The sequence below is a fragment of the Anthonomus grandis genome, chromosome 1 (genome assembly GCF_022605725.1).
Source record: "Anthonomus grandis grandis chromosome 1, icAntGran1.3, whole genome shotgun sequence".
NCBI classification, from domain to species: Eukaryota; Metazoa; Arthropoda; class Insecta; order Coleoptera; family Curculionidae; genus Anthonomus; species Anthonomus grandis.
In genome coordinates this window covers 47,543,183-47,570,109 of record NC_065546.1, presented here as the reverse complement: position 1 = coordinate 47,570,109, position 26,927 = coordinate 47,543,183, and the positions used below count along the sequence as shown (strand labels likewise).

At 28.7% G+C, this 26,927-nt stretch overlaps 1 protein-coding gene and 1 pseudogene across 1 annotated transcript in view; one reads left to right on the top strand and one right to left on the bottom strand.

Moving 5' to 3' along the window:
- Positions 1 to 298: 298 nt before the first annotated feature.
- Positions 299 to 11,062, bottom strand: LOC126734767 (retinoid-inducible serine carboxypeptidase-like; annotated as a pseudogene).
- A 1,739-nt stretch (positions 11,063 to 12,801) lies between these two features.
- Positions 12,802 to 26,927, top strand: part of LOC126740397 (suppressor of lurcher protein 1) — a 374,886-nt gene continuing 360,760 nt past the window's right edge. The window contains exon 1 of the mRNA XM_050446402.1: positions 12,802 to 12,891. Coding sequence (XP_050302359.1) covers positions 12,868 to 12,891 — 24 coding nt within the window. The 5' untranslated portion in view covers positions 12,802 to 12,867. The remainder of the gene's footprint in view (positions 12,892 to 26,927) is intronic.

Genomic DNA, 26,927 nt, shown 5'->3' with positions numbered 1-26,927 from the left:
ATGCAAGTTACAATGAAAATATCTACAGATTTTTTTATCTTTTTTTTTTCTATAAGAAGTAAATTTACCATTAAAATTAAATAAAATATAATCGATAATTCTATAAATCATATGGTGCACTCATTTGTTTACAAAAGCCAACATTTTTAATGATGAATTTTAAATAATATTGTTTTATTAGTTGCAAACATATTATACTAAAAATTCAACTTGGACGAGAAAAAATTTCCATGGATATAAAAATTATGTTTATTATGTACATATTTTATTTTAGTAACTCACCATTTAAATTCAAATATTAGACTTTCTGTAATATATACAGCATTGCGTTTATGTTGTCTGCTAGTAACTATAAAATAAAACTATTATAAAAATATGTAAAAAATTATCTTGGCGTTAAATAACATATCAATAAAGGCTCTTAGTTTTTAAGTAAAGAGAAATAAAAATTAATAAACACTTTAAATACTTAATGTAAATACCTTGCAAGGGCTACATTTTTTACCTTTTAGGAATGATGCCGAGAAAAATGAGATAATTTGTCTAAGGTCAATGATAACATATGTTTCATGGCCTTATCTTAACTCCATTAAATAAACCTATGCTCACCATATGTCCAGATCTTAAAACCGAATAAAAAATTAAATTTCCAGCTTTTTTCTCAAATCCTTCAACGACTCCATTAACAGTAAAAGCGCTTTTAGAACCATGTTTCCAATTTGCCATACCTTTAAAATGCAATTTATTTAGCCAATGAATAACACCTTTAAAAAATACATTTTTAGAATAAACGCTTAATAAATTTGATGAAAATATCGTGACCTTACCCATTGTATCTACAATTAAATCAAGCTATCTATTGTACACAGCTACGGTAATATCAGTTTCGTCTAAAAGTCTTTCTACAATACGAGTGACTGGCTTCATAAAATCATTAGTTAAAGACGCATACACATTTTCTTCTTGAGTACTAAACTCGCTGGTTAAATTTAATCTTAATTTCACCTTTTTTATTATATCTCCCAATATAGCTAAGTCAAAGCTTTTATTAAAAGTTCCTTTACGAGTTAAAACATTATAATGATCAATGTCGTAAATAAAGTAACTCATAGCACCGAATAACTTGTCAAGGGTCTTAAAGGCAGCCAACCATTGCTCTTGATTTAGTAGATCTTCAACATTTTTTTCTAACCGTTCTAAATGACGATATTCATTTGTATCCAAGAATCCCTAAGAAATAATAAAATATTATAAGATCTGCAATTGATTTAATAAATTACCATATTATATAAATATGAGGCCATACTTGTTATAGAGTACAGGAGAGAAATGAAAGCATCACCAAGCCCTATGCCCTTCAAATTTACATTTAAGGTCTTCTTTTGTACGGCCTAAAATATTTATGTATAATTAAAATCTGATTTCTAATAATAAAGAATAATTAAAATTACCAAACCTCATGAATATGAAGGGCAATTTCAGCAGTCATTTTTCCGCCATAACTTTCGGAAAAAGTGAAACATCTTAAAATTTGGGTAGTGTCTTATACAAGCTACGTAAAAACTCCAAAAAATCCACAGCAATTTGCTAATTTGTCGTGGCAACTTTTCCATTTGTAACATAACTGAAGCCAGTCCCCACTAGGTTATCTATGAATAAGAAGTTGGCATATTGAATCCTGGCATATTGAAAGTGTTGTTCCTTGGATTTAAATTTTTGTCTAATGGTCCCAATTCTTTAAAGTTGCCATATCTTAAATTAAAATTAAAATTACTGTACATTGGATCCTAACATATTCCCATTGCTATGCGCCTAAGTACCTTCCTCATTTTTAGTGATCTTTTAATAGCATAGTAACACAGTGTGTTTTGTTTTGATAATTTTGAACTATTGATTTTCGGTCATATATGACAGCACTTTGTATTTTGTGCTAAAAAAACTGTGAAGTCGGTATTATGATTAAGTATGTGTTTTAAAAGACTAAATGAATTTCTTTTATTTTAGAGTACTAGTTACGCTTAGATAAAGTCCAAAAATCCTAAATAAGATAATCCTGGAACAAGTTCTAGCAGGTATTGAAGAAAACGCCTTTTAGGAGATTCTGAACTTCAAAAATACCTCTATTAAGATGTAAGTGACTGTGAAATATGAGAGAGTAAAACCGAAGACTTTACTAGTTCATAATGAAAATGACGAGTTTAATGCCGCAATTTCAGGTGAAGATCAAAGTCCACCTAAGCTTACATTCAAAAAATAGTAGAACTTACCGAAAAAATATAGTCATTTACGTCATTTGATAGAAAGTTTATGTTCCTATTTAGTTTTTTTCTTTTAATTTTATATAAAAATATTCTGAAATATTTATATTTTGCACTTGTTTAAATCAATATTGTTACGTAATTCAGGAACACACTTTTTATTGAACCCGGTAAAACTCTAAGCTGACTGGCGTCGATTGTCGTTTAATTGTTTTTAAGATGAATACCAAAATTTAGAAATGTTTTGATTTACTGAATTTTATATGTAAAATAACGGTATATAATATACAAGTTGTACAAAAAAATAAATATGGAAATAATAAGAAAACCAGAAATAGATCACTTACGCTGTAGAAGCTACTCCAGGACACCCTTGGAGCTATATAAGTAGAGGTTTGTTTTAGAGGCACCAAAACATATGAGCACCCTCCCTCACTTCCGCATAGTCCCATTCTTGTTCATTATCACCGAATCCTTTACGTGCTAATTAAATTATATAAGAAACACAGTACAAAACTTGAAGCAAACAATTAATACAAATGTTTTACCTAGTACAGCTACAAAAAAACCAAAAAAAAAAAAGTGAAATTTTCATTTTTAATTTTTCCTCCTTTGTAAAAATATTTAAAAATATAGTATGTAATAAGTGATTTGTCTTGATATATAAGTGCAGTGCAAATTATTTTTGATTAAAACATAGATAAAGTTATACACTTTTACGTTCCGTAAAGTATAACATTATTTATTTTATTATTGTTTTAACAATAGCGGCAATGATTGAGTAATTACATCTTAAAAATGTAAGCATTTCTCGAGTCACGAAAAAAAGACATTAAACAAACTATGCATATAAAATGCTCTAATATAGAGTATAAAAGTATGATATGAGTATAAAAAATCAGGAGACTTAAAGCGCCTAGAAGTACACGAAAGGTTATTCCATACGGTCTGACACAAGAATTTACATTAAAATGTACATAATTCACATAAAGTCTAAATTCCCTAAACATTTTGGTGCAGTGATAAAATAAACTTAAAATCCCATAATGCGCGAAATAAACCTTCCGGCTTAAACAAATTACCTTATGAAATTAGCCTGAATTCTCTTGAAAATACTTGCGAAACAGCACAAATCCTTAAAATATCTTAATCCCCACAGTTAAATTGTATTTACATCTCTTAAGGGTAAATTATTAGGTAAATAGTAGGTCTGGAGTTTAAGTTTTTTTGGCGGTGTAGATTCATCCTATTACATATTTTTCATTCTTGTTTTTTGTATATATTTTTTCCAATATTTTAGCTTTTATTTGAAAATTAGTCAAAAAATAAAAAAGCATTATTCTGCTAAAGCAAAAGAGCGTAACGGTCGCGAAGAGTCGTTTTGATTATCTGGAAAAAGCAACGGTTTCCTTTTAAGGGCGGAAATCTTTGAGTAAACACGATTTATCAAACGTATTTCAACGTTACTCTGAGATAATGGTGTTCACCCAGACAAATGCCCTTTTCATAGCGGCCTGATTAAAACGAATTGAGAAATCTTAAAAAGTTAAAAATGAAGCAGAAAGACGATATCAGAAATATATTATTGTGTCTTGTTTTAATTTAGAAGAGTTCGAAACAAGTAAATTAAAAAAAATTATTTTTGTGTATAAAATTTTTTTGTGTCTATTAATGAAAGCTAAATAAAAGTCTAAATAAATAGGAGTATTTCATTATTTTAATAGAGGGGTATTTACATAAGTTGTGCTAAAATCAATTTGCAATCTTAAATTGACAAAAGCAAAAATTACCAATTGTAATAATTAAATGCATGGCTTTTTTTATAAATAGGAAAAACATGCGCATTAAATTTGTGCAAACTTTCTATTCAATATTTACTATGTAACTACTATAAAAAAGAAAAATAGCTTTTAACCAACTTTAATATTTTGTTTTAGATATTTAAATTTGCTTTATAAAATAGCATAACCAATATTTTTTCACTTTATATATATTTCATGTTTTACCCTCACTTTATAGTTAACCATTGAAATATAACGGTAAAAACAATCTGAATATTCATAATTCAGTTTAGTTTTTTGATTTAGAACATCTAGTTATAGAAATCTTATTAGTTTCCATTTAAGTTATGCATATTATTTATTAACTACGTTATTCGATTTTGTTTATTCACCATAAATTCCATTATTTAAAAATACTTATTAATTCATTTAGGTATTTTTCCAATTCGTTCGTAGCAAGGAATATTTTTTAAATGAGAAAAAACTACAATTTAAAAACAAATGTAGATATCTTCCCCTTAAAAGTAACTAAAAAACATTTTGTATTTAAGTCACTTTTAGGTTTTTAGGTTCATGTACGGAGTCCCAATTAACTGGGTTAAATTCACAATACTTTTTTAAAATCCATACACCTATAAACCTTTTAAGCATTTTTACAATTTCTAAATATTTATCATGAGTACAAGTTTCAGTAGCCATACATATAAAAAAAATGACATATAAAAGAACGATGTGATTAAATACATTTTAAATCTTGATATTTAAATTGTAAATCCAATCGCTAAGTTCTTTCTTATATTTAGTTTTAAGTGTTACCAAAGTGATATCTTTATTGTTATAGTCTTTATGCATCTGTAATGTACTCATGTTATCTACCGTAATGTACCATTCTTACGATTTCATGGGAATAGTTTTGCTTGCTTAATAACTTTTTAAAAATAATTATGAATATTGCTAAGATCTGTGAGTAATTTGCATATATTTTATTGTATAATAGTCCTCTTAAAGAAGTTGAATTAAAAAAGATACATGTAATTAAATCAATAATTTAGATTATTAGAGGAGAATTTATTATTTATCGAGAGAAAATCCAGGATTTGGATATTCTTAAAGTTTGCCAGTTAAAAAGAATTGGAAATGAATTCAAGCCTTATTTGGTAATATTCAGTAGAACAAAATAGATAATATATATAAAATTCAAAAAATAAAGTCAAAAACAGCTTTGTCAAATAGCCGAAAATAGAAAATTTAAGCTAAAATATACAAAAACTAACTAATAGTAGGAGGTGAGATATTTACAGTTGATAATTTTAATAACGGTCCATAAAGAGACATTTGCAGATTTTTTTCTAATTAAAAATCAATTTTTTCATAATAACTCTCTTAGCCTTAATTTTTCTAGAAGTAAGATATTTTAAATTGTAATATAAGCTTTGACCAGATCAATAAATATACATAATGTCGGGCTGCTTCCATCAATATTCTTATATATTTGTGGAGAAAATCAGGAGAATCGCTAGGAAGTTCAGCCTGAAAACTGCATTCACGCTGACAATACAATCATGTGAAGTTTAGTGTCGAAGACCAAACCAGAAAGCCAAGAAGAACACCAAGTGTGTATATATCAAATACAATGTCAATGGGAGGATTCATACATTGGCGAGACAAAAACGATCCTTGAAAGTTAGGAAAAAGGAGCACAAAAGTGGACCCGAACAGGAGAAGTAAGCAATTGCAGAACACACTTGGTCCAACGGTCACAACATACATTGGGCAGAACCAAAAATTCTATGTAAGGATCAACATTGGAAAAAAAAATTCAGGAAGCAACGTGCATCGCGCAATCAAATCGTATGCGCATCAAGGAATCTTCAGCCAGCACAGTGTCGAAATTCCGAACATCTGGAGATCTCTACTGTCAGGACTCACGTAGAATAGTAGTGGTAATGGTTTGAGATACACACCAACCGAAATGTCGCGTTAAATTTAAAAATAGAAGCACTGCAAGTTCGAAGATTTAGTTAATACTACTATGTCTACCATCTTCAAAACTAGTAGCTCTTTGATAGAGCCATATACATATGTAACGTATTAAAATTAGAAAGTGCTAAGCCGTAAGAACTCAATAATATAAAATTAGTTTCATAGGGATTTAAAAAATTTTGGAACAAATTTTCATCAATTATTAATTTGAGTGATTTAGTGATTAAAAATGTATAGTCATAATAAGTATTCAATGCTTCCGCTACTTGCTGTGGATTTCTAAACACCCGTGTACTTAGTTCAGATTTTTGTATTACGTTTCCATTGGTTAAGTTATTAACGATTCGCCTTCGATTTTGTAATTTATCCTACTTATTTTTCATAGTATTCATTCCTTACTTTGCATATTAGGCTAGTTAAATTATTTTTAGAAGTATTATACTTTTCCTAAGATGGTTTACTTTTAAATTTAGTAAACAAATCGTATACATTTTATTTTTTAATCCAGTTATTACTTTGTAATCTAGAAGCTTTTTGTCTTATTTTTGATAATGTTATATAATTTATCATGCATTTCCCAATTACCAAACTATTCTTGATTTAAGTAAAATGAATTCGGAAAGCTGTTTTGTAATAATTGTTTGACTCTATAATAATCTCTATAAGTCTAGGCAATAATAGGATAATAGTCTATAATGTTATGCTGGAAAATTAGTCAATCTATGTTTATTTTTAAAATAAATGATCGATGCACAATTTTTGGTAAGCCCTAAGCCTTTTGAGTTTATTTATATAAAGCAATAAACCATTGGCATAAAGACAATTTAAGTAATTCCTCAGAAATATTCGTCTGCTTACGACTAATAATGTAAATGTCTCCAACCAAACACTGACAGCCTATATTTAAAATCTACTAAAAAAGTTGGATTGATCAAAAGTAAGTGTAACCTCTTTTGTTGGGCCTATAAAGCAATATTCAATTTTATATTCTTAATATAATTTAACAAGAATGACCGTACCATCCAAAATATTTTTATAGAAATTTTAAAGCTATTTGCTTTAGGTTTGTAGTCTCTGAAACTTGAAAACTCATAAGTATCATGGCCAAACATTGAATTCCATAAAATTCCATAAAACAGGTCGCATAAAAAATGTCAATATATTCAAAAAAAAACAAAGATACAATTAAAAAGCTACTATAAGGACATACGATAATTAAAACTGATACATAATCATGTCTGAACATTAACCACGTATTACCTTAGAAACATTCTTAATACATCTAAAACATTTTTAATAACATTAGTATTAACTTGCATTTCGCATCACGTGAACAAACTGAACATATAATACTTTTTGCACAAAACAAATTTTCTCTAAAAGCTAATTTGAATAATAGGTGCTGCGATGGGGTTATTTCAAACAAAATGAGTTTCGCTTCGGGCTCACAAAGTTTCAAATTCGCGTTTTCGTATAAAATAAATGGGTTTATAAATTAGTGGTTCATAGCTAATAAGGGGTATGCAAAGGGTTTAGCCTTACTATAGCTTAAAAATAAAAGATCTATAAATTGTAAAACTCGATTAAAATTTTCAAATTAATAGATTGGAAAGTAAAGATAATAATCGTTAAAGTCACTTTTACTTTTGAAATAATAAAAACTTGTTAAAATAAATTCTTATCTACTACGGTTAAGAGCGTGATTTTAGCCCTATAAACTCGGGGGAGTTATATCCAATTAAGTTATGAACAATTTATTTAGGCCTTTGACAAAAGTATGATTAGTTTGATAATTAAATATTGGTTTTAAGGGTTTTAAACTTTATATTAGATACTTTATTGATTTTTTATTTATATTAGAGAACTTTGTAGATAACAAGATTGGCCTATTTTATGATTTTTTGTTGCATATGTTGGTGCACTTTAACGAAAATAGGCACATAAGAGTTTTTTTGACGTTGCAAGTTTTAACATTTTTGATCCCATTTAAAAGAAGTATAATAATAACAAAAATAATATTTGCACTGAAAATTAAAATATTTTATGTTTAAAAAAGCTTATTTAGGTACTATATAAAAAAAGTTCAATTTTTTCTGATAATAACCAACAAATGAAATAAAAATAAACCAAAAAAATTAACAACAATAAAATATAAGAAAGCACATTTGCTTTCTATTTCTACTTATGGGATATTCTGTAAACAAATTACACGATAATCAGATTTTTTCAGAAAAAAATAGGTAACGCATAATACCTTTTTGTATTTAATACTATATAATGTATTAAATAAATATTTAATTTGTATTTAAGAGTTGGCCTTTTGATGCATGATGCATTCTATTATTCCCATAAAATAGTCGTAGCCATTTAAATAATGCACATAATTTATTTAAATAATTCGTTAAAAATTTACTTTGGTTTTATTATTTAAGGAAATATAATAATTTTTAACTAGAAAAGTTCTTTAAATTTTACTAATTTACTTACATTTATATCGTATTAGTTTATAAATATTTTTATACAAAATAGACATAAACTATAAAGTTTTTAAAAAAATATATAGTATATAGTTTTATTATAATTATACATTGAAATTAAACAAAATATTAAAAATCGAGTTCATTGGAGTAATGCACATTTTTGATTATTACATAGCAACATTTATTTGGTTTTATAATGCTCTTCTTCTTCTTCTATACTTATTTCGTGAAATATACGATATTTTTTCAATTTAGAACCATATTTGGTAAGGACTATTTCTATTTTATTAGTATTTTCTTAATAAGACTTATTAAACATTAGCAGCAAAATTAGAAAAGTCATACCCATTTAAGTTATGTCAGGATCGTTTAAACTACTCACATCTTCTCTTAGTTTGTCTTTTACGCATTCAATCGACTCTGAGGCATCAATTTTTTTTCCCATTCGAAATTTCATTAAGGATTTTAAAATTTCAACACCTTTACCTACTTTTTGAATTATATGATTAGTTTTCCTCCTTTAAGTAAACTCCAAATGCCTATTTATTGCTGTTAGATAATTTTAAATGTTCTTGTACTCTACTCTTGAAATTGCTTCCTGTCTTGTTAATATATATTGACTTACAATCACTACATTGAAGATGATAAACGCCATTTTTATATCTTGCTTCTATCTTGTCTTTAAGTTTTGAAAGTATAGACTTCAATTCGATGTTAAATTTATACCAAATTAGTTATTCGTTATTTTTATGTAATACAAGCATATGTGATATACATTTAAAATGTACAAAAAAATATAATTTTACGATAAATATACATTGAAATAAAATAAAAAAGTAGGAATCGAATCTACAAACAACATACAAAAAGGTATTTGGTTTTATAGTGCACTTTTTTTTAACTTATTTCGTGAAATATACGATAGTTTTTTACATTTACATTTGATAAGGAACAGATTTTATTTTTTTATTTCATTGTTTTTTTTTAAATAAAACTCATGCAGCAAATAAAAAAATTCATGCAGAGAAATTATATCCATTTTAATTATGATTTTTTTTTAATATCTTATGATAAAAATTTGTTAGGCTGTTTAGAACAAGGTCTAAATCTTCACAATTTGAAAACAAATTTATATTTATCCAACCAGTTCAACACGTTTTGGGGTATCTCCATTGCCAAGAACCGTTATAAGTTTTAGTATATCTATAAAATTAACAAGATATATGTTTTTAGTCTGATGAAATAGAACCTAATCTAAAACTTATGATTAAACTAATTACAGTAATGAAGTTCGTACATTAAAAAAGATTTTAACTTTATTATTTATATACATATATGGCAGTATCATATATATCTAGTGTGATTTAAAACCCTAAACAATATGTGCAGCTTTCAATAAGGGATCAACAACAAGATCGTTTAACCTAGTCTTAATTTTTCTTTTACGCTTTCAATCGTTTTTAACGTATCAAATTTCATAAAGGACTCTTAAGTATTCTGAATCATGTGAGTGGTTTTTCTCCTTGAAGTGAATAAATTATTGTTTAATTAATATTAAGCTCAATTTAATATGGTTAGCTGATTTAAGTGAGTCCGAAATATTCTTATACCCTAGGCTCGAAATTGCACCCCATCTTAATAATCTATGTTGATTCGCAGTCATCACATGAAGATGATAAACGCCACTTTTACGTCATGCTTCTTACCTATGTTACATAGGTCTTGTAGAAATTAAAAAATAAATGCGAATAAATCTCTTTGTAAGTTTTTATATATTCTGTTTATAAGCCTTTATATATGCTATCTGGTAGTTGTATTTCTTTTTGTTATAAATTTATTCTGAAGCAACGGTATTGAAAACAAATGAGGAAACATTGAATGGAATGTTACCAAGTGGTCAGAGGTGATGTTATTAGTAATGAAATTGTGTGGTCTATCTTTTTTTTTTGTACTATATTATAATGTATTAAAAATCGGTTTACAAAATATTCATTTCAAAATAAGTCTTGCACACTTAAATATTGACGCAATTCGAATTATAATAATTAGACGAATTCCGCATTTTTCTTATTTTAAAAATTGCATTCTCTTGAGAAAACTCGAGATCTCGAATAGGGGTAAGCGAGAGTCGAAATAGGGGTAAAAATAGTAGTGGCGTGGGTGTCATACCTTGTTTGGTTATGCAAACGGCCGGGGATATTAAGCAGTTGTGGATAAAAATTATTTTTTTTTAACAAGGAATATGCCTTTGAAGTTTTTTATAGGCCTCCAAATCTAAGCTATGTAGCTTCTTTTAATGAATGTCAAAACACTTTATCCAAGTTATTACTGATATTCGAAAGTATATTTTGCATGGATGATTACAATGTGAATCTTTTTAAAGTAAATGAGTACAACTTAAAGTTTGATAGAATTTATCAATTAGTCATCCAACCAACTAGAATAATCAAAGATTTATTCACACTATTAGATTACTTTATTACAAACAATCAAAATCTATTCTTAAGAGTTGAGGTGCTACATAAGGGTAGTAGTCTAAGCCTTCAGTCAATTTTGTCATATTTAAACATTAAAAAATAAAAAAAAAGAAATTTTATTTAAAATTTAAACAATTTTAAATTGTTCAAGTTTAATAATTTTTTGGCTAAACTGAGGTAAATACCTTGGAATATATTTATATTAACAGTATATTTTTATATTCTTTATTAAAAGTATTGATGGAAAATTTAACATTTTATATATATATATTGTTAGATACACATGCTGCCCTATACTACATACAGTATTTCAAAAAACTACTCACACAAAAAAAACTCTAAAGATCTTTAGGCTAATTTAACATTTTTAAATGTTGGTAATTCCCGACTTACAACCCGATCAAGAATAAACGAACTTTGCTTAAAATAACAGATTCAAAAAATACTTAAATTTTAGGTCTGCTTATATTATTGAAACCGACATTTTAGACGCTATAAAAAGCACAAATCGATGGAATTAATATCCGTACCATTAACTTGTGTGTGCTATTTTTACTGCCTTATCTTGTGCATATTATATGCTGCATTAAAAATTTAGTACTCCTAATTAGGTGAAAAAAAGCAAAAATTATTCCTTTGTCTAAAAACTCAAATCCAGTTTCTTTAAATGACCTAAAATCAATTAGCATATTCTTCACCCTTTTCAATATATTAAAAAAAAATGTAGACAAACAGCTGCAAGATTTTCTTGATGCAACGAAGATTTTGCCCTATCATCAGTCGAATTATAGGAGGGGACACAGTTGTAACACTGCGTTTTGAGCGTTACAGATGTTATAATAAAATCTGGCAGGAAATACATACTGGCAGGAAATCAGCGATGGAAAATGTGGGGGTTATGTCAGACTTTTTGGAAAATAACAAAAGCTGTTCTGGAGAAAAAAGTTCTGGTTTTGGCACCGAAATTATTTTTGATTTACCCATTATTTTTTTAGGTACAGTAACATCGTACTTACATCACAATTCGTATTTTATCCAATTTAATTAGAAATTATTTAGATAGGGTAACTGCAAAAGTTAGCTTTCATTTTAATTTTACATAGAGTTACTGAAAGGATGGCTGGAGGGTGCTTGCTTGAAGCAGTTTCTCTCGGGTCAAACTCAATCTTGCCTAGACTGGCATATTATTACAAGTGTCTGGAGCATTTTTGTTTTGCTGAATAAGTCCTTATTATTATTATTATTATTATTATTATTATTCCTCAGCTTTGCACTAGGCCTCTGGGATCTATCGCACCTTAAGATACTAAATCTATCACATTTTATTTCGCAATCCGGATTGTTATCGTTTAAGTTGTTCTCTACAAAAATTATTTTAATTTTAGTAAACTTAATAAGTATTTCGTCACTCATAGTAATCTTGTCAATTAAACTTTATTTTATCTAAAACATTTACCTTAATATTTACTAAGGAAGGCATTTATTCATTCGTCATTATTTTTTTTCTAACTTACTGAAAAATAGCAAAATCAAAAAAATCATACGCGTCTTAGAAATGTATAATTTTCTTTATAATAAGCCTATGATAAAAAATATTTTTTTTCATTTAATATTAATATTTAAACCTATTACTCAGTGTTCTATTTAATTAAATTCAATATTTATCCTCCAATTGTAACTAATCAACCTATACTCTTTGTCTCAACTTAAGTGAATTGGAAATCTTAAAATATTAAATTTTTGCACAAGCTTCTAAATTATATTTTTCCTATAAAATGCTGCGATAAAACTAACACAAAGCACTCTCTCTCTCTTTGTTTCAGAAGCGTCACGGAGTCTAGATGTTCCACAGCATGTCCAGACATTCAGAGGATAATGATAGGAAATAATGCGCGAAGATAATGTAATGGAGGTAAGGAAATTACATGGCGGATATTTTGTTTTTAAAATAAAGCTTATTTCCGTACCGCGGTTGTAACTTAAATTAAAAGTTAAATTGGATTGGGTTCTTTTAATCAACTTGGAAAAATAGAAAATTTTTATTTTGTCTTTTTAGTTTTTAAGCGTCAAGAATACAGTGCGCCTTTTAACTGAATACATTTATTCATCAAAGTAAAACTTAGGGAAAATCATCGCTAAATGTTTCAAATTAAGTTTCTACTGACAAATCCATTACAGATTCTAAATTTGCGGATAAACGTGCATTTCTGGTCTATTATCCCATTTCCAACTTGAAACTATTTCAGCTTTCTGATGCACGCATCTCATTTCGGCTAAATTGCTAAGCAGAGCGGCTGCCTAAAATTTTCGAGCCGAAATATCACAGTTTATTAAAATTCTTGGAAATTAAATAATGGTTATCATCAGTTATGAAATTAGTATTGCGTTAATTTGCTAGTACCTAAAAATAAATTATGAATATTATAGTAGAAATGAAAAAAAAATGGTTTTTTGTAATAACTATTTTCGCGATAAATAAGTCATAAAAATTTATAAAAAATACAATATTATCCAAATGAAATCTCTTATTAACAGAATTGAAGGCTGTCAAGTTTTTGACAAAATAATTATAATTATTTAAAACCCTTATAAACCCATATTATTTGTTTTATATTTTAACTGCGCTTTTTATTCAATTAATCTGATTAATATGGAGTAATACTTAAATCCATATTAGTCCTTATGCTTAGGTAAAAAGTATTATTATGGGACTGGTGCACATCAGTGTAAAATATAATATTTATGTTACATGTTTGCTGACCATGAAAAAGTTTACGATACATTCACGAGTAATGACCCCGAACTACTCATTACTCTAATAAAGAGGTGATATATAATACATGATATGCAATTTAAAAAGTTGAAATGGACATATATGTAATAGGAACAAAAAATTGAATAAAAAAAACTGGAAACAGTGTCTATAAAACGAAGGGGGTACAAAAAAAGCATGTTATCTTACCACGTTTTGTATTTTTTTTTATTAATATTAAATTGAATGTTCAAAATATATAGGCTTTATCCAAATTTAGTATCCACCACTGGTAACTTTGTTATTAAGGAAAATACAAAGTTGTTTAAATTAGCAAACTAGTATTTTTAGCGCTGGTTAAAATAAGAAGAAAAAAAATAGCTAAAAATCGTATTTTTGAGGTTCAATAATTCTTATTAGCAAATTATTGCCTTTGTTTGTCTATATTACTGAAATACATATCTCGGTACTGTATAAAAACTGCACTCTATCCTTTTATACTTTGGCTTCTTGGTAATTACCCACTTCGCTCATCAAAAGTATAAACAACAGCTAATCTGCTAAATAAAGTACTAAATTTTAAACAAAATTTAATTAAATGACAGCCCAACGAAACCAAACCCAACTCAACCCGTAAATCACTAAAGACCAAGCAAATTGAAAACTAATTCATCACTATTAGTAATAACTAAAAGAAAACCTCATAAAACAACTAAGTCAAATTGACTTGTGACCAAATACTATACTTTATCATTATCCCAATAGTCAAATAAATCATACTTTATTTAAATATCAAATAAATTCTATTATTTCATTTTATTTAAAAAGTAATAAAACTTATCCATTTAAGTTATGCCTAACGTTGAATAATTATAAATTTATTTTTATTTTTGATTACTGTTTAAAGATAATATGAAGTGTTTTTATGAAACTTGCTATATCAAAAGCAAGTAAAATTTGATAGTTTATCTTAAAATGAACAAAAATAAAAGAGTGATAAATTTAATCCATTTAAGTTATGTTTTAAAGCGGCCTTAAGTTTTTAAGAATTAAAAGCTCAAAACGAAAGTGCAAAGATGTCTCTTAAATTTTTAGATGTGGTTAATTTCTAATAAAACAGAATAAACAACATAATCAACTCATAAATCAGCTGTAGCTAGTGTAATCATCTCTAGTTAAAAATATTTGCTTAAGTGAAAAGTGTACCTTTTAAGCAAAATTGTCATGCCTGGAATGACGAGAATACCCAGTATCTCCAGAAAATTGATGTTTGAGCTGGTATATTAGAAAATGGTATTATAAACCCAATATTTATTCCAGAAAATTTAAATGATATAGAGGTCTATCGAACCACTAATAGTGCGGAAATTAGAAAATCAGAGGGCAATGGTTGAATGATCATTATCCTAAACAGAGGATTAAAAGAAGAGTTTGCAAATAATTTAAAAATAGTTATTGATTGTTTGTTTTTATTAAGCTGAATATTATTGAATTAATAAGCCAGTCAAGATAATTTGATTTTATTGGGGATGTTTATGTTTCGACTATGATTTTGTTTTTAAATTATCAAGATATTTGTGATCGATGATGGTATTTTCTCTCATCGAACTGCATAACTCAACATAATATGCGAGACATTTATTTTGTGAAGAAAATACGTCCTTTAAAAAAGCATCTTCACAATTAAATTATCTTTGCTTATTATAATTTTTAAGTTTTTAGGTGTGAAGCTTTCTTTATAAAGTAATGATATTGCTGCAAATAAAATATTTAAAATTAATTAATTTAATAGTTAAAAACTAATAATACCAGTGTATAAATCTAATTAAGTAAGATGTTTTGAGTTGTTGAGCAAGAGTCTTTACGAATAATAATTTTTTCTCATTTATGGGCTTAAAAATTTATGATTACATAAGTTCTCTCTTTGAAAGTCATGGCATATATTTAATTAATTATTCTATTTATTTAAAAATTATCTTTTGGATTATTCTACTAATAAATTTTGTGAAAATTTAAAACATTAAAAACATATAATGATTACTTTTATATTATATACCTCTAGAGAAACATTTTATTTCATAAGTTTTTTAAAATTTCTCAGTTAAATTACACGATGCCTAAAAAATAATAAAAAATACTCTTTTAGTGGTCAGTTGACTAATTACGTGAACTTGCGTGCTTTCCAGAAATTTATACTTACCAAAACCGTTTGCGGAGAAATAGTAAATTACTCACTGGGCGGATACAATGGGATCTAGGTAATTGTAATTTGTTTTAGGCGAACCTAGTTAATTTCCAAGTAACTTAACCCTATATAAAAACGGGTTGCTAAATCGATTGGAGCATGCTACATGCTTTATTTGGTGCTTACGTAATTGTTAACAAAAAAAAAAAAAGTATTCTTAAAATAAAATTATATAATTAGTATGTGATTCATTTAGAAAACCTACAGTTTTCGTAAATATTATGACTCTCGCGTATATCCCCTATTGTTAAAATTCTCGGAGAGTTTCTTCAGGTGATCAATCATAAGCTTTTCCACTCACGGAAAATTCTCCTGCATTTTTAAAATGCCAAGGAACAATAATTGACTTTTGCTTTTTTCCTTTTGTGTTATTTTATAGTCGGGTTTGCTTGTGATAACGTATTCAAGGTACGAGACTAAGACGAATTGCCAACGAGATTTTGCCACTGAATAACATTTATTTTAAGGTTCTCGTCTTTACGTGCTCTTATTATGGAAAGTTTATTTATTTAATCATAGAGAATTGTCTATTAAGCATATTTATATCCAATATCAATATGGTGTAAACTATAGGTGTTTCAGAATACATATAAACGCAAAGCGTAATTATACTGGGGTGGCTGGTGTTGCCGCAAAAGCATGTGTTAAGCGGGATTCAAAGATAAACATCCCACAAAGGGAATTATCTCCGATTCTGGAAAGCTAGCGCGCATATGGCAGAACTAGAAAATAGGATTTACGATAGTGGAAATAATATCTCTCGTATAATTTATTAGCTATGGTATAAACCGCATATATCATTTGTAAGGTAATTCAGACACGATATTATAGAGCTGTTATCAACCGGTAAAAGCTTTCACATTAATAGCTGCCTATTTAAATTACGTTGTAAATAAAGAACTCAGGGCTTAAAGCAACTTTTTTGTTAAACCGAAATCGAAATAGGTTAGTCATTGTGAGTTTTGGTTATTTTCGGTTTTTTGACAGATTTTAGGGATTTACACTATAGGGTCATGTTGTGAGGCAAGTGTTTTGAAGCTTATTTCTTACAAAACTGTTTATTTTATTAATTTTACAAATATTCTCAGTTGGAATCATGGGTAATCAATTGTATAAGAATCATGGGTAAATCATTTAGCTTAAAAATTAAAAAAAAACTTAAATTACCCTTACAAGTCTAAGTTCATAAACTCTTCTTTAAAATTAATTGTCTTTGACACCAAATACATAATTTTATATTTAGTGGCAAGGTATTATACATTTTAAGGCCAAACACATTTGGAGATTTAAATTTACAAATTCAAAAGTAAAAAAAAAAATATTTTTAAATCACTAGTGATCAGCCATTTTGCGACTGTAATGTCAGAAGCTGTTTTTGGGGTAATTTTGGGTTGCAAAAACCGAAAAAAAATAATAAAAATAGTCAAACACGTAAGATTTTTGAGTTATGATTTTTTGAGGAAAAAAAAATTCAGTTAACTTATATTAAATGACAGCTGTGTAGCATCATTTTTTTTCATATTAAAGAAATATAACTGGGTGTAAATACTTAAAGCATAAAAAAATGAGAAACTTTTGGATAACCAAAGGGGTCGGAATCAAACCATCTTCATTGGACTGGACCTCGACGACAAATTTGCATACGCTCAGGTATATGTTCAATGCTTTCTTTTTTAAAATCCTGCTTCTCATTTAAACTAAATTCCCATTGTAATAAAATAGCTAAGCCACTGATTTTTTAGAAGGTTATACTTTGCGGAGGGATAGGGGGAGGATTAACGTTGCCTTTTGTCTATACCTTGGTCGGTTACATTACATCGCAGAACCAGTTGTGATTAGGCTTGAGCTAAGTCGTGAATTTGAATTCACAGGTATAACTGTTGGCGAGTTTGCTTATCGTGTAGTTTAATATCATGGCAGTGAATTCGCATAATAATAATAAAAGTATTACTATTCTGTGTTTATTGTGTTAAGGATAGTTCATATCCAGATACATATATTAAGGGGGCTAAAAGTAAATAAAAATTGGAGGCAATATCATTGACAATGATAACAATGATTCATTGTTGTCACAATTGAAAAAATTTGTATATTCATTGACATTTTTAAAGCTAATATCACGATGTCCTAATAAAAAATAATTGTCTTTAAAAGTTTAAAATAATGATAAAAACCAAACATATTTTAATATTTGACCTTCCTCAGAAATAGATAAATTAAAATATTCTATCATAATAAAAATCCCGTAAAAAAAACTAAATAAGCATGACAATATAAAATACAATATATGTATAATAAAAATAATTTATAAAAAATAATTGTTCTCTCGTTTTTCCCCACAAATGAGAGAGACGGATAGACGATGGGAGTCAGATAGTCTATTTGACGACGGCCAATCGCTGATAAGTAAATTACTTCTTTCGGTTAATTTCAATACGCATTCGTTTGTCTGAATGTGAACGCGCCTTTCTCATTCACATCTTGACATTTCACAGTTTATTTTTAAGTTGTCATCAAGTTGTGAATGTGATTTTTTATTCACAGTGAATGATTCACAGGTAGTGAAATTTTGCTCCACCCTATTGTGATTTGCGAAAGAGAGCTGTTCAGATAATATGATGTAGATAAATGCTGTAGATGGCGCGTATGTAGGTTTTAAAAGTCGTGACTTGAGTATGTGACAGCTGTCTTCCTTACGATAGTTTTCGTCAAAAGCGCATGTTTCACGCGCATGCTAACGATCATGAGTGTACGTCAAGTGTCGACTACCGTCACGCAACGTATTGTTATTCATTTTTTAGTGTGGGAAGGCATTAAAAACCCAGAAATTTTTCTCAATTTGCGGAATCAGTTCGGTTAATGGGCTAAAGCAGTCAAGGTTAGCCCCGAAACCGTCGAGAATGAGCATGATAGTCGACCGTGAATTAGCATCACACCAGACAGTATTCGCCGTGTAGAACACCTCATTTTGGATGACCATAGTATAAATGTTTGCGACATTTTGGCTAAACTTGATATCAGTATTGGCAGTGTAGGGTATATCCATTAACACCTTCAATATCGCAAAATAACGGCGCAATCGGTTTCAAAACTGTTGAACTTAAAGCAAATTTACGCGGTTGGAAGTTTGTTGCCGCTTGCTAACGCAATACGAGATGGAGAGGGCCGGTTATTTAACGCGAATCTCCACTACACACAAAACATTGGTATACTATTACACTTCCATAAAGGAAGGTGTCATCTAAAGAATGGAGGAAAAAGAAGGAATGTGCGTCACTCAAAGCAAAGACAACCAGATCCGCGGTTAAGGTTATATCTACTGTGTTTTGGGACCGGCGGGAAGTGCTGTAGGTCGAATTCCTGCGCACCCAAAGTTCAATCGATGCTGCATACTACTATAAACTTCTAAAAACACACAAGAAACCTGCTTATTACTCCAAACGGAGGAGCATTCCAGTACGTGCGATTCTTCTCCAGGATAAGGCGCGCCCTCATACCGCGCATTTCACGCTCGATACAATATCGAAATTGGGGTGAGACTATAAAACCTTCCCTACAATTCGCATTTATCATCCCGCGACTACCACAGGTTTGGACCGTTAAAAGAAGCCTTCGGAGGTCAAATATTCAACACCGACTACGAGGTACAGGAGTTCATGTGCACATGACTGGCCGAGTTGTGAGTCTTCAATATTGGCATCAAAAATCTTCCGGAAAAGTGGACCAAATGCGTAACTAGTAAGGAGAAACACTAGAAAAGCTGTAAATTTTTAAAAATTTTTTCATTAGTAAATAAATATATCAGAGCATTTGTCTCGATCATATTTGAACCACCCTCGTATTTTTCGGTTTGAGTTTTTTAAGTTAACTTCATGAAAATGTCTAAGGTATCACGTAAGGTACAAAAGCGCGGCTCTAATAATCCCGTGGACAGTTTTTGCTATGTGCGTTTAGTTTATCCTTAAATCACAAAAAACGACAATTCATAAAATGACAAACATAGCTTATAAAAAATATTTTGAATGTGTGGTTGGCTATCAAGATCGGGAGTGGGCTTCTTACGTGTGTTATCAAACTTGTATCAGAAACTTAAGTAACTGGTTAAGTGTCAAATGATTTTCTATGCCCTTTGCAGTTCCAATGATTTGGCGAGAACGAACAAATCATTTTAATGACTGTTACTTTTGCATAACGAGAATGTCCGGTTTTTCAAGCAAAAACAAGCATAGTATTAAACATCCTCCAAAACTGTTCATTATGGAGAAGGTTTACCAGTTCCTGCTCCTTCAGCAACTTGGGAAGAAGATTTGAAAATTTATGATGAAGATAAAGAAAACCTAAGCAACGCAGAAAAATATGACGCTACCTATTTTCCAGAAAGTAACGAAGAAAAAGAACCGCATTTAACCCAACAAGCTAAATTAAATGATTTAGTAAGAATTGGTCAGTAAGGGCTTAGGACACTAACTAGGATAAGTAGAGCCTCTTGACCTTAACCTGTCCAAAGATCATGCTGAGCTATTGGGTTCAAGTTTATAGCAATGGAATTTACTGGCAAACGAAACTAAGTTTACAATGTTATGAACCCGAAATCAAGAGCTATCATCGTTTTTAACCATGAAAAATAAAATGTGTGTTTGTGTTAATCCTAGTGGTGTTATGGAAAGGTTGGGATTTGCACATAATTCAGACCAATTTCGCTTATTTATAGATTCGTTAAAATTAGTTCTGCATCTTAATAGCAACAAAAGGCCGTCTATTCCTCTTGCGCATGCAGTTGACATAAAAGTCATAGAATTGTTACTAGGGCTTCAAGGTGGATTTCCAAAGTGGATTAATTGGGTGATATATGTCTGACAGATATTAAAAGATTTACTATAAAGATACATTTTTTGAAAAACTCGATATTTTATTCAGTGTACCACAGAGATCGATATTGGAACCATTACTTTTTATAATTTATACTCGACACTTATTTGTATATTTTTTTTAAACCTCATTCACTTGCTGAGAGATCTGACTCTTTAAATAATAAGCTTAAACTAATATGCGAGTTATTTTATGAACATAATTTAAATTTAAAATAAGGAGAGACCAAAAGAAAACTACTGCTGCACTGATAGCTGACATCATTGAAAATACAAAGACACATGACACTTAATTTAGACGTAGTGCAACTTATGGGAGTAAAATATATGAAGGCAGATTTCCCAAATTTACCTGTTCATATTAACAGTTCTTAAAAGGTATTTAAACTAAACCAATAACAAGAATATTACAGTACGTAGTAGATAGCGGATAAAATGAACAAAAGCATTTTCTATTTGAACTGGTTGACTAACTTTTTATTAAATTCTACTACATATATTTTTGAAAGTAAGATTATCAAGCATTTCAGTTTGTGTTGATGCACCTGATTTATGATTTACATTTGCAGATTGTCTGTTAAATATGTATTAATTTTAACAAAAACGTGAACAAATCTGGATACATTTCTAGAATATTAATGATCTCGTTTATACTAGATAATAGAAGAGATGACTTGGTTAAATTGTACTAACCATGCAAATAAATAAATAAATAAATATAACCCTCTATCGGGCACTAAATATAATAAATCACATGGTACAAACACATTAAATATAGATCGTAATCCGCTGGAAACTAAACAGAACATTTCACTCCATGCACACCAAATCATTTAAGTTTGATTCGCATAATGGTTTCCTCGATATGGCCATTTTACTTTTTAATGGCAGTAACCGACAACAGTTGCAATTTAGTGCCTCAATATTGATATGTGTTGTACAATATTAGTAGATCGGTCGTTGAATAATAATAGGTTAAATAGATGTTATGTCATGTAGAGCGTACGTAATGATAAAATGTATTTAACATCGTTAAGGAGAATACAGGAAATAAAAGAAGCTCAACAAAGGGAATAGCCCCAAATGTATATTCCATAAAAATCTAATAGTTTTTAGTTACCAAATGTGCCTTATATAATTTATTACACTATTTATTATTATAAATTCTTATACTTTTATTGGAATTATACTGATATAATATTCATATTATCAATAATAATTAAATATTTCTACATGTATTAAAATAAAATTTAATTTAAAACTTGAAAATCTGTATCTATTGTAAGCACAAGTTTTTATTTCTACAAAAAAATAAAACATATCACTGAGCTTGATAATCATTATAGCACCCGTTCTAAAAGACATAATGAAATACAATCATATTTTTTTAACAAATCTCATTGCAAAGAAATAAATTATTTTTGCTTCCGAAAATTCTTAAGATTGAAAACTCTTCCGACTTCTTAACACAGTTTATTACACGAAATTATAATAGTTTGAAAAAGTTACTGATAAAGTAATTTGAATTTGTTAATTATTTTTGATTATCAGTTTACGTAGATGCCATTTGTCATAAAATATAATCCCCTGAAAGTCGATTTACGTGTTATGCAATTTTGTTTGAATTTTTGGTTTCCTCCTAGTTACTACTTGGGCCTCTTTTGCTCCTCTGCTCCTTATAGTAGAATAACATATTTATTTACTTACAAAGGAAACAAAAACTTCATCAATGTAGGAAGCGAAAAATTCTGAACACAGGCCTAATTTGTCGTCTAGTAAAATTGTTCGTTTCATTCTAATGGGTTCATTATTTAATTAAGATAATATGAAAAAATAGGAATCACATACATTTTTGTTAAAATAACTATAGTTAGTACTATGAATCATACTATAACGTTTAAGTTAAGTTGTGTCTATTGAGAAACATCCGGCTACAATGTTTGATATTTCTGGAAATGTTTATTATACTGAAAGTAGATGTCAACTGTAGTGGTTTTATTTAAGTTAAACAGCATGTATCCTTGCATTATTTGGATTTTATTTAGAGAACACATATATATGTCTATTTTTAACTCTCAGAAATCTTTAGAAAAGTATATAGATAGGCTTATAGCATAATATGATATGTTAGTCAGGTCTCTACAGTAATACCAAATGCTATTACTATGGAATTTATGGTATGCAATAAATTCGCTTTAAAATGTATGTCAAAAAGTTTAAATTTTATTAAAAGACGATTTAGAGGCTTGTAAAAGGTTGTGCTCGGTAATATTGAAATACCAGATTTAATAGAAACTAAATTCAAAAGTATAAATATCAAATAGTCTAGAAAGAGACGGAATTATATACACAGTGGGGTAAAAGTCGCATTTGAAAGATTAATAACTTTTTTACATCTCTTTTGTTTACTTTTTTTCAGGAGTGTGAAATATAAAATTAAAAATATTAATAATGTTGAGCAACAACATCAACTAAAGAACCAAACTCGGAGAGTTTTAAATATTTAAATTGTGCTTGAATTTTAAAAGTGATGCTATTCAGTTCATAAAAGATCTTTAACTTCATTGTTTTTGGTAAAGATTAAAAGTGTTGATATTATCATATACAGATTTAATATCCATAAACACTGCTATAACGGATATTTTTTCATTAAATTCCTGTAAATAAGGGAAGATTCCTTTGTTTTCACTAAACCACTCTAATCTGTTTTTTACTGTTATTTCAAGGGTGTTTAACATACAGGAGAAAAGGATTATTAGTCTGTAGCTTTCTGCGTGTAAAGAATTTTTATTTGGCTGACAAATGGGGTATATTAGATATTTTTTAATGATTTTTAATAAAGTAGACTTTAAAGGAATAATTCAACTGGCCCAAAATTGATGTGCCATTGCAAACTCGCAAATATGGGGAGATTGAGAGGAGACTGAACGATATGCTCGTTCAGTCGGAACGTATTAGTGTCGTTATTTTAATTTATAGAATTCGCCCTCTGAATTAATGATTCGATTATTAGTGAAAGTCAACGCGTTCAGGAGAATGTTTGGTAGAATTCAGAAACCTCAATCTGAAGACGTTCTGATGAGGTGCAGATGTCTTGGAGGTCTTTGCATAAAATATGAAGAGGAGATTTACATCTGCTTCCATATAAACTATAGCTAGTTTAAGAACTAAAGCCAGGAGATTTCTAACAACGAGCAATAGCGAGCGCTTACATAGAATGGCTAAAGAAAGTTCTGAATTTATTCATTACCTGATTATGATGTGATGAAGCTATTTTCATTTAAAGGCTTCGTAAATAGGCAGAAAAGCAGCATATAAAGTACGCACTATTCATCATAGTGCGCAATTAAGTCTCAATGAATTATTGGATTATTCTTCTTCGAAAACTATGATAGTAGTGCTATAGCTGTCAATGGCGAGCGATATCGGGCTATGATTTGCAATATAATTTTTTTTTGTTGAAATTAGCTATTGCTAAAAATCAAGCGATGTGGTTTCAACAAGATGTGGCCACTGAGCACATTGCTTGAGCTATTATGCTTTTTTTAAAGTAGACCTTTGCCAGACATTTAATTTAGAGAAATTCTGGATGTAATTGGCCCACCAGCTTGCCGGACGTCGCTGATCTGATTTTCTTTTAGGGATATCTGAAAGAAAAGGTCTATCTTAAAAAAAGCCAGAACCCTGCAACAAACAAAGGATAATAGGTTTGGGTTAAAGGCTTTGCGATTAGATATTATGAAGCATTCAGGATACTTTGTATATTAAATAACATAAAAATTTACAAATATCCACAGAAATGTAAATCGTAAATTCCGCGCTCCTCTAGTTTATCTTATGCACTCAAAATATCAGTATAGATTTAGGTATGGCATTAGTTATTGTTAGTATTATTCTGATCTTAAATAAATCGTTAGCATGAAAACTGAAACTAGTTCTTATTTATTTAATAGACGACAAGGATTTTTAATTTCTTTGTAACTGACCCCTTGTCTGTGCATAATTTAATAGGTAATTTTAGAACCGAGTGTGCGCGTAAAAGAATTAAATTACAGTTGAAATATGATTCAAAAATCGAATGCAGGTCCGTCCATATAAGTTGCCTTGAATAGTTTTTTGTGGTAAACAGCATCACCGATGAGACTAAAAATGACAATTTTATTAAATGGCCTAACTCAGGAAGCATATATTTTGCTGCAAAACTTATGCATACCAATAAAAGCATCTTAAGCTGAATAAAAAGACTTTACCCAGCCGGAAAAACTAGTTTTTCTCGAGCGATGTAAGTGTTCCTCAGATTATCCTAATGAGAGTGTTCAGGAAACTAAGAAAGTGGACAGTTTTAATCTTCTCCCAAAGATGCTAACAACGTTAGCGAAAAACGTGAAAATATAAAGTTTGGATTGGTGGTAAAACTGTCTCGTAATTTATAAATCCTAGTTAAATTTTGACAAAAATTTAAGTGAATTTTCAATGTATGCTCTTAAAGATGATATTTTAAATCCGATTAAATATGACTTTTTTTGAGTGAAAAAATATTTAATTTTAAATTAGAATTAGACTATGCTATTTGTTGTAACTATTAATTAAAGGATTGATTTTTTCAGATTTTGATGCCAAAAAGTTGATTTTTTTATAAAATAGTAATATTGATTCTTTTTAAGTAGTTGAGCCAAAAAATTAATTCTTTTCATGCTTTTTCATATAGTTGAGTAAAATATTGATATATGATTTATTGATTGCAAAATATGAATACCAAAGTTAAAAGGAAGGTTGATGAGAATACGAGTCTTGAAACTGGATTTATTGTGAACGTCAGCAATTTTTTTTTATGTATGAATACGAAACATTAATTTTTTACGCTCTTTTACGAAGGTGATGTAAAACATTTCATAGTCATATAAAATTCTTTTCAAGAAGTTGGGAAAAATTTAATCTGCTAAATCATTAAATAGTAATATTGGTGATTTTGAGGTTGTTTGAAAAATTATTGATATTTTAAAAAATTTGACAGAATGATTGATACTTTTTAACTAGTTGAGGAAAAGATTGATTTTTTCACAATCGTTTAAAACGACGATAAAAAAATGTATTTTTTCAAGCATTTATTTGGTAATTTTGATTACATCTAGGTAGTTAATAATAAAAAAGTGTTTGATTATAAGAAGACAAATTTATTTAGTTATCTAATAGTAATATTAGTTCTTTTCAAGTAGTCGAGCAAAGAATTGATTCGTTTAAAAATTTGATAAAAAGATTTTTATCTTCCAAGTATTTAAATAAAAAAATGAATTTTTTCTTATTCTGTTGCACAGTTGAGCAAAATATTAATTTTTTCACACTCTTGCATAAAGTTGACGAAAAAATTAATTTTTTAAGCACTATGGTGTAATATTTCTTCCTAACAGTTGATGAAAAGATACATTTATGTAGTCAACTGTATTAGGCTAAAATTTAATTCTTTTCATATTCTTCCACACAGTTGAGCTAAACATTAATTTGTTCAAACCCTTGCAAACTCGCCACTTATTAACACAGAGCTTATTAACTTTATTAAATTTAACAGGAGGCAAAATTTCCCCAATTAGCCAAGTTGATTTGTCAACTAGCTTAATTGATAAGCAATGCATATTAAGATACTGTGTGATAAAAGAAAGTAGTTTTGCCTTGCTAGTGATTTTATTTAAAAATATATTATTCGATTTTAGCAAATAAAATTATATACAAAATCAAAAAAAATAATAATTAAATTTGCAGAAGCATAAGGCCGCTTCAATAACTTAAGCAAAACTTGTACTTAAATACTCTATCAAATTACTGTAAAAAAAACACTTCCAAAATTTTCTAGGCCAAGATCATTGCCTTATGTGCTTAAATGTAAAGTTGAATTTAATCTTGATTGATTGGTCCAGGATAATTCAACATTCCGAGTGAGATACATGTATAGTACCTGTTTTAAAAGAGGATGGGTCTGTATGTATTTGTGGTGAATATAAAATCCCTTTTTGATACCTGACAAGTACTCTATTCTAAAAATCCATGATATTTATGGAAAATTAAGCGACGGTAAAATATTTTAAGAA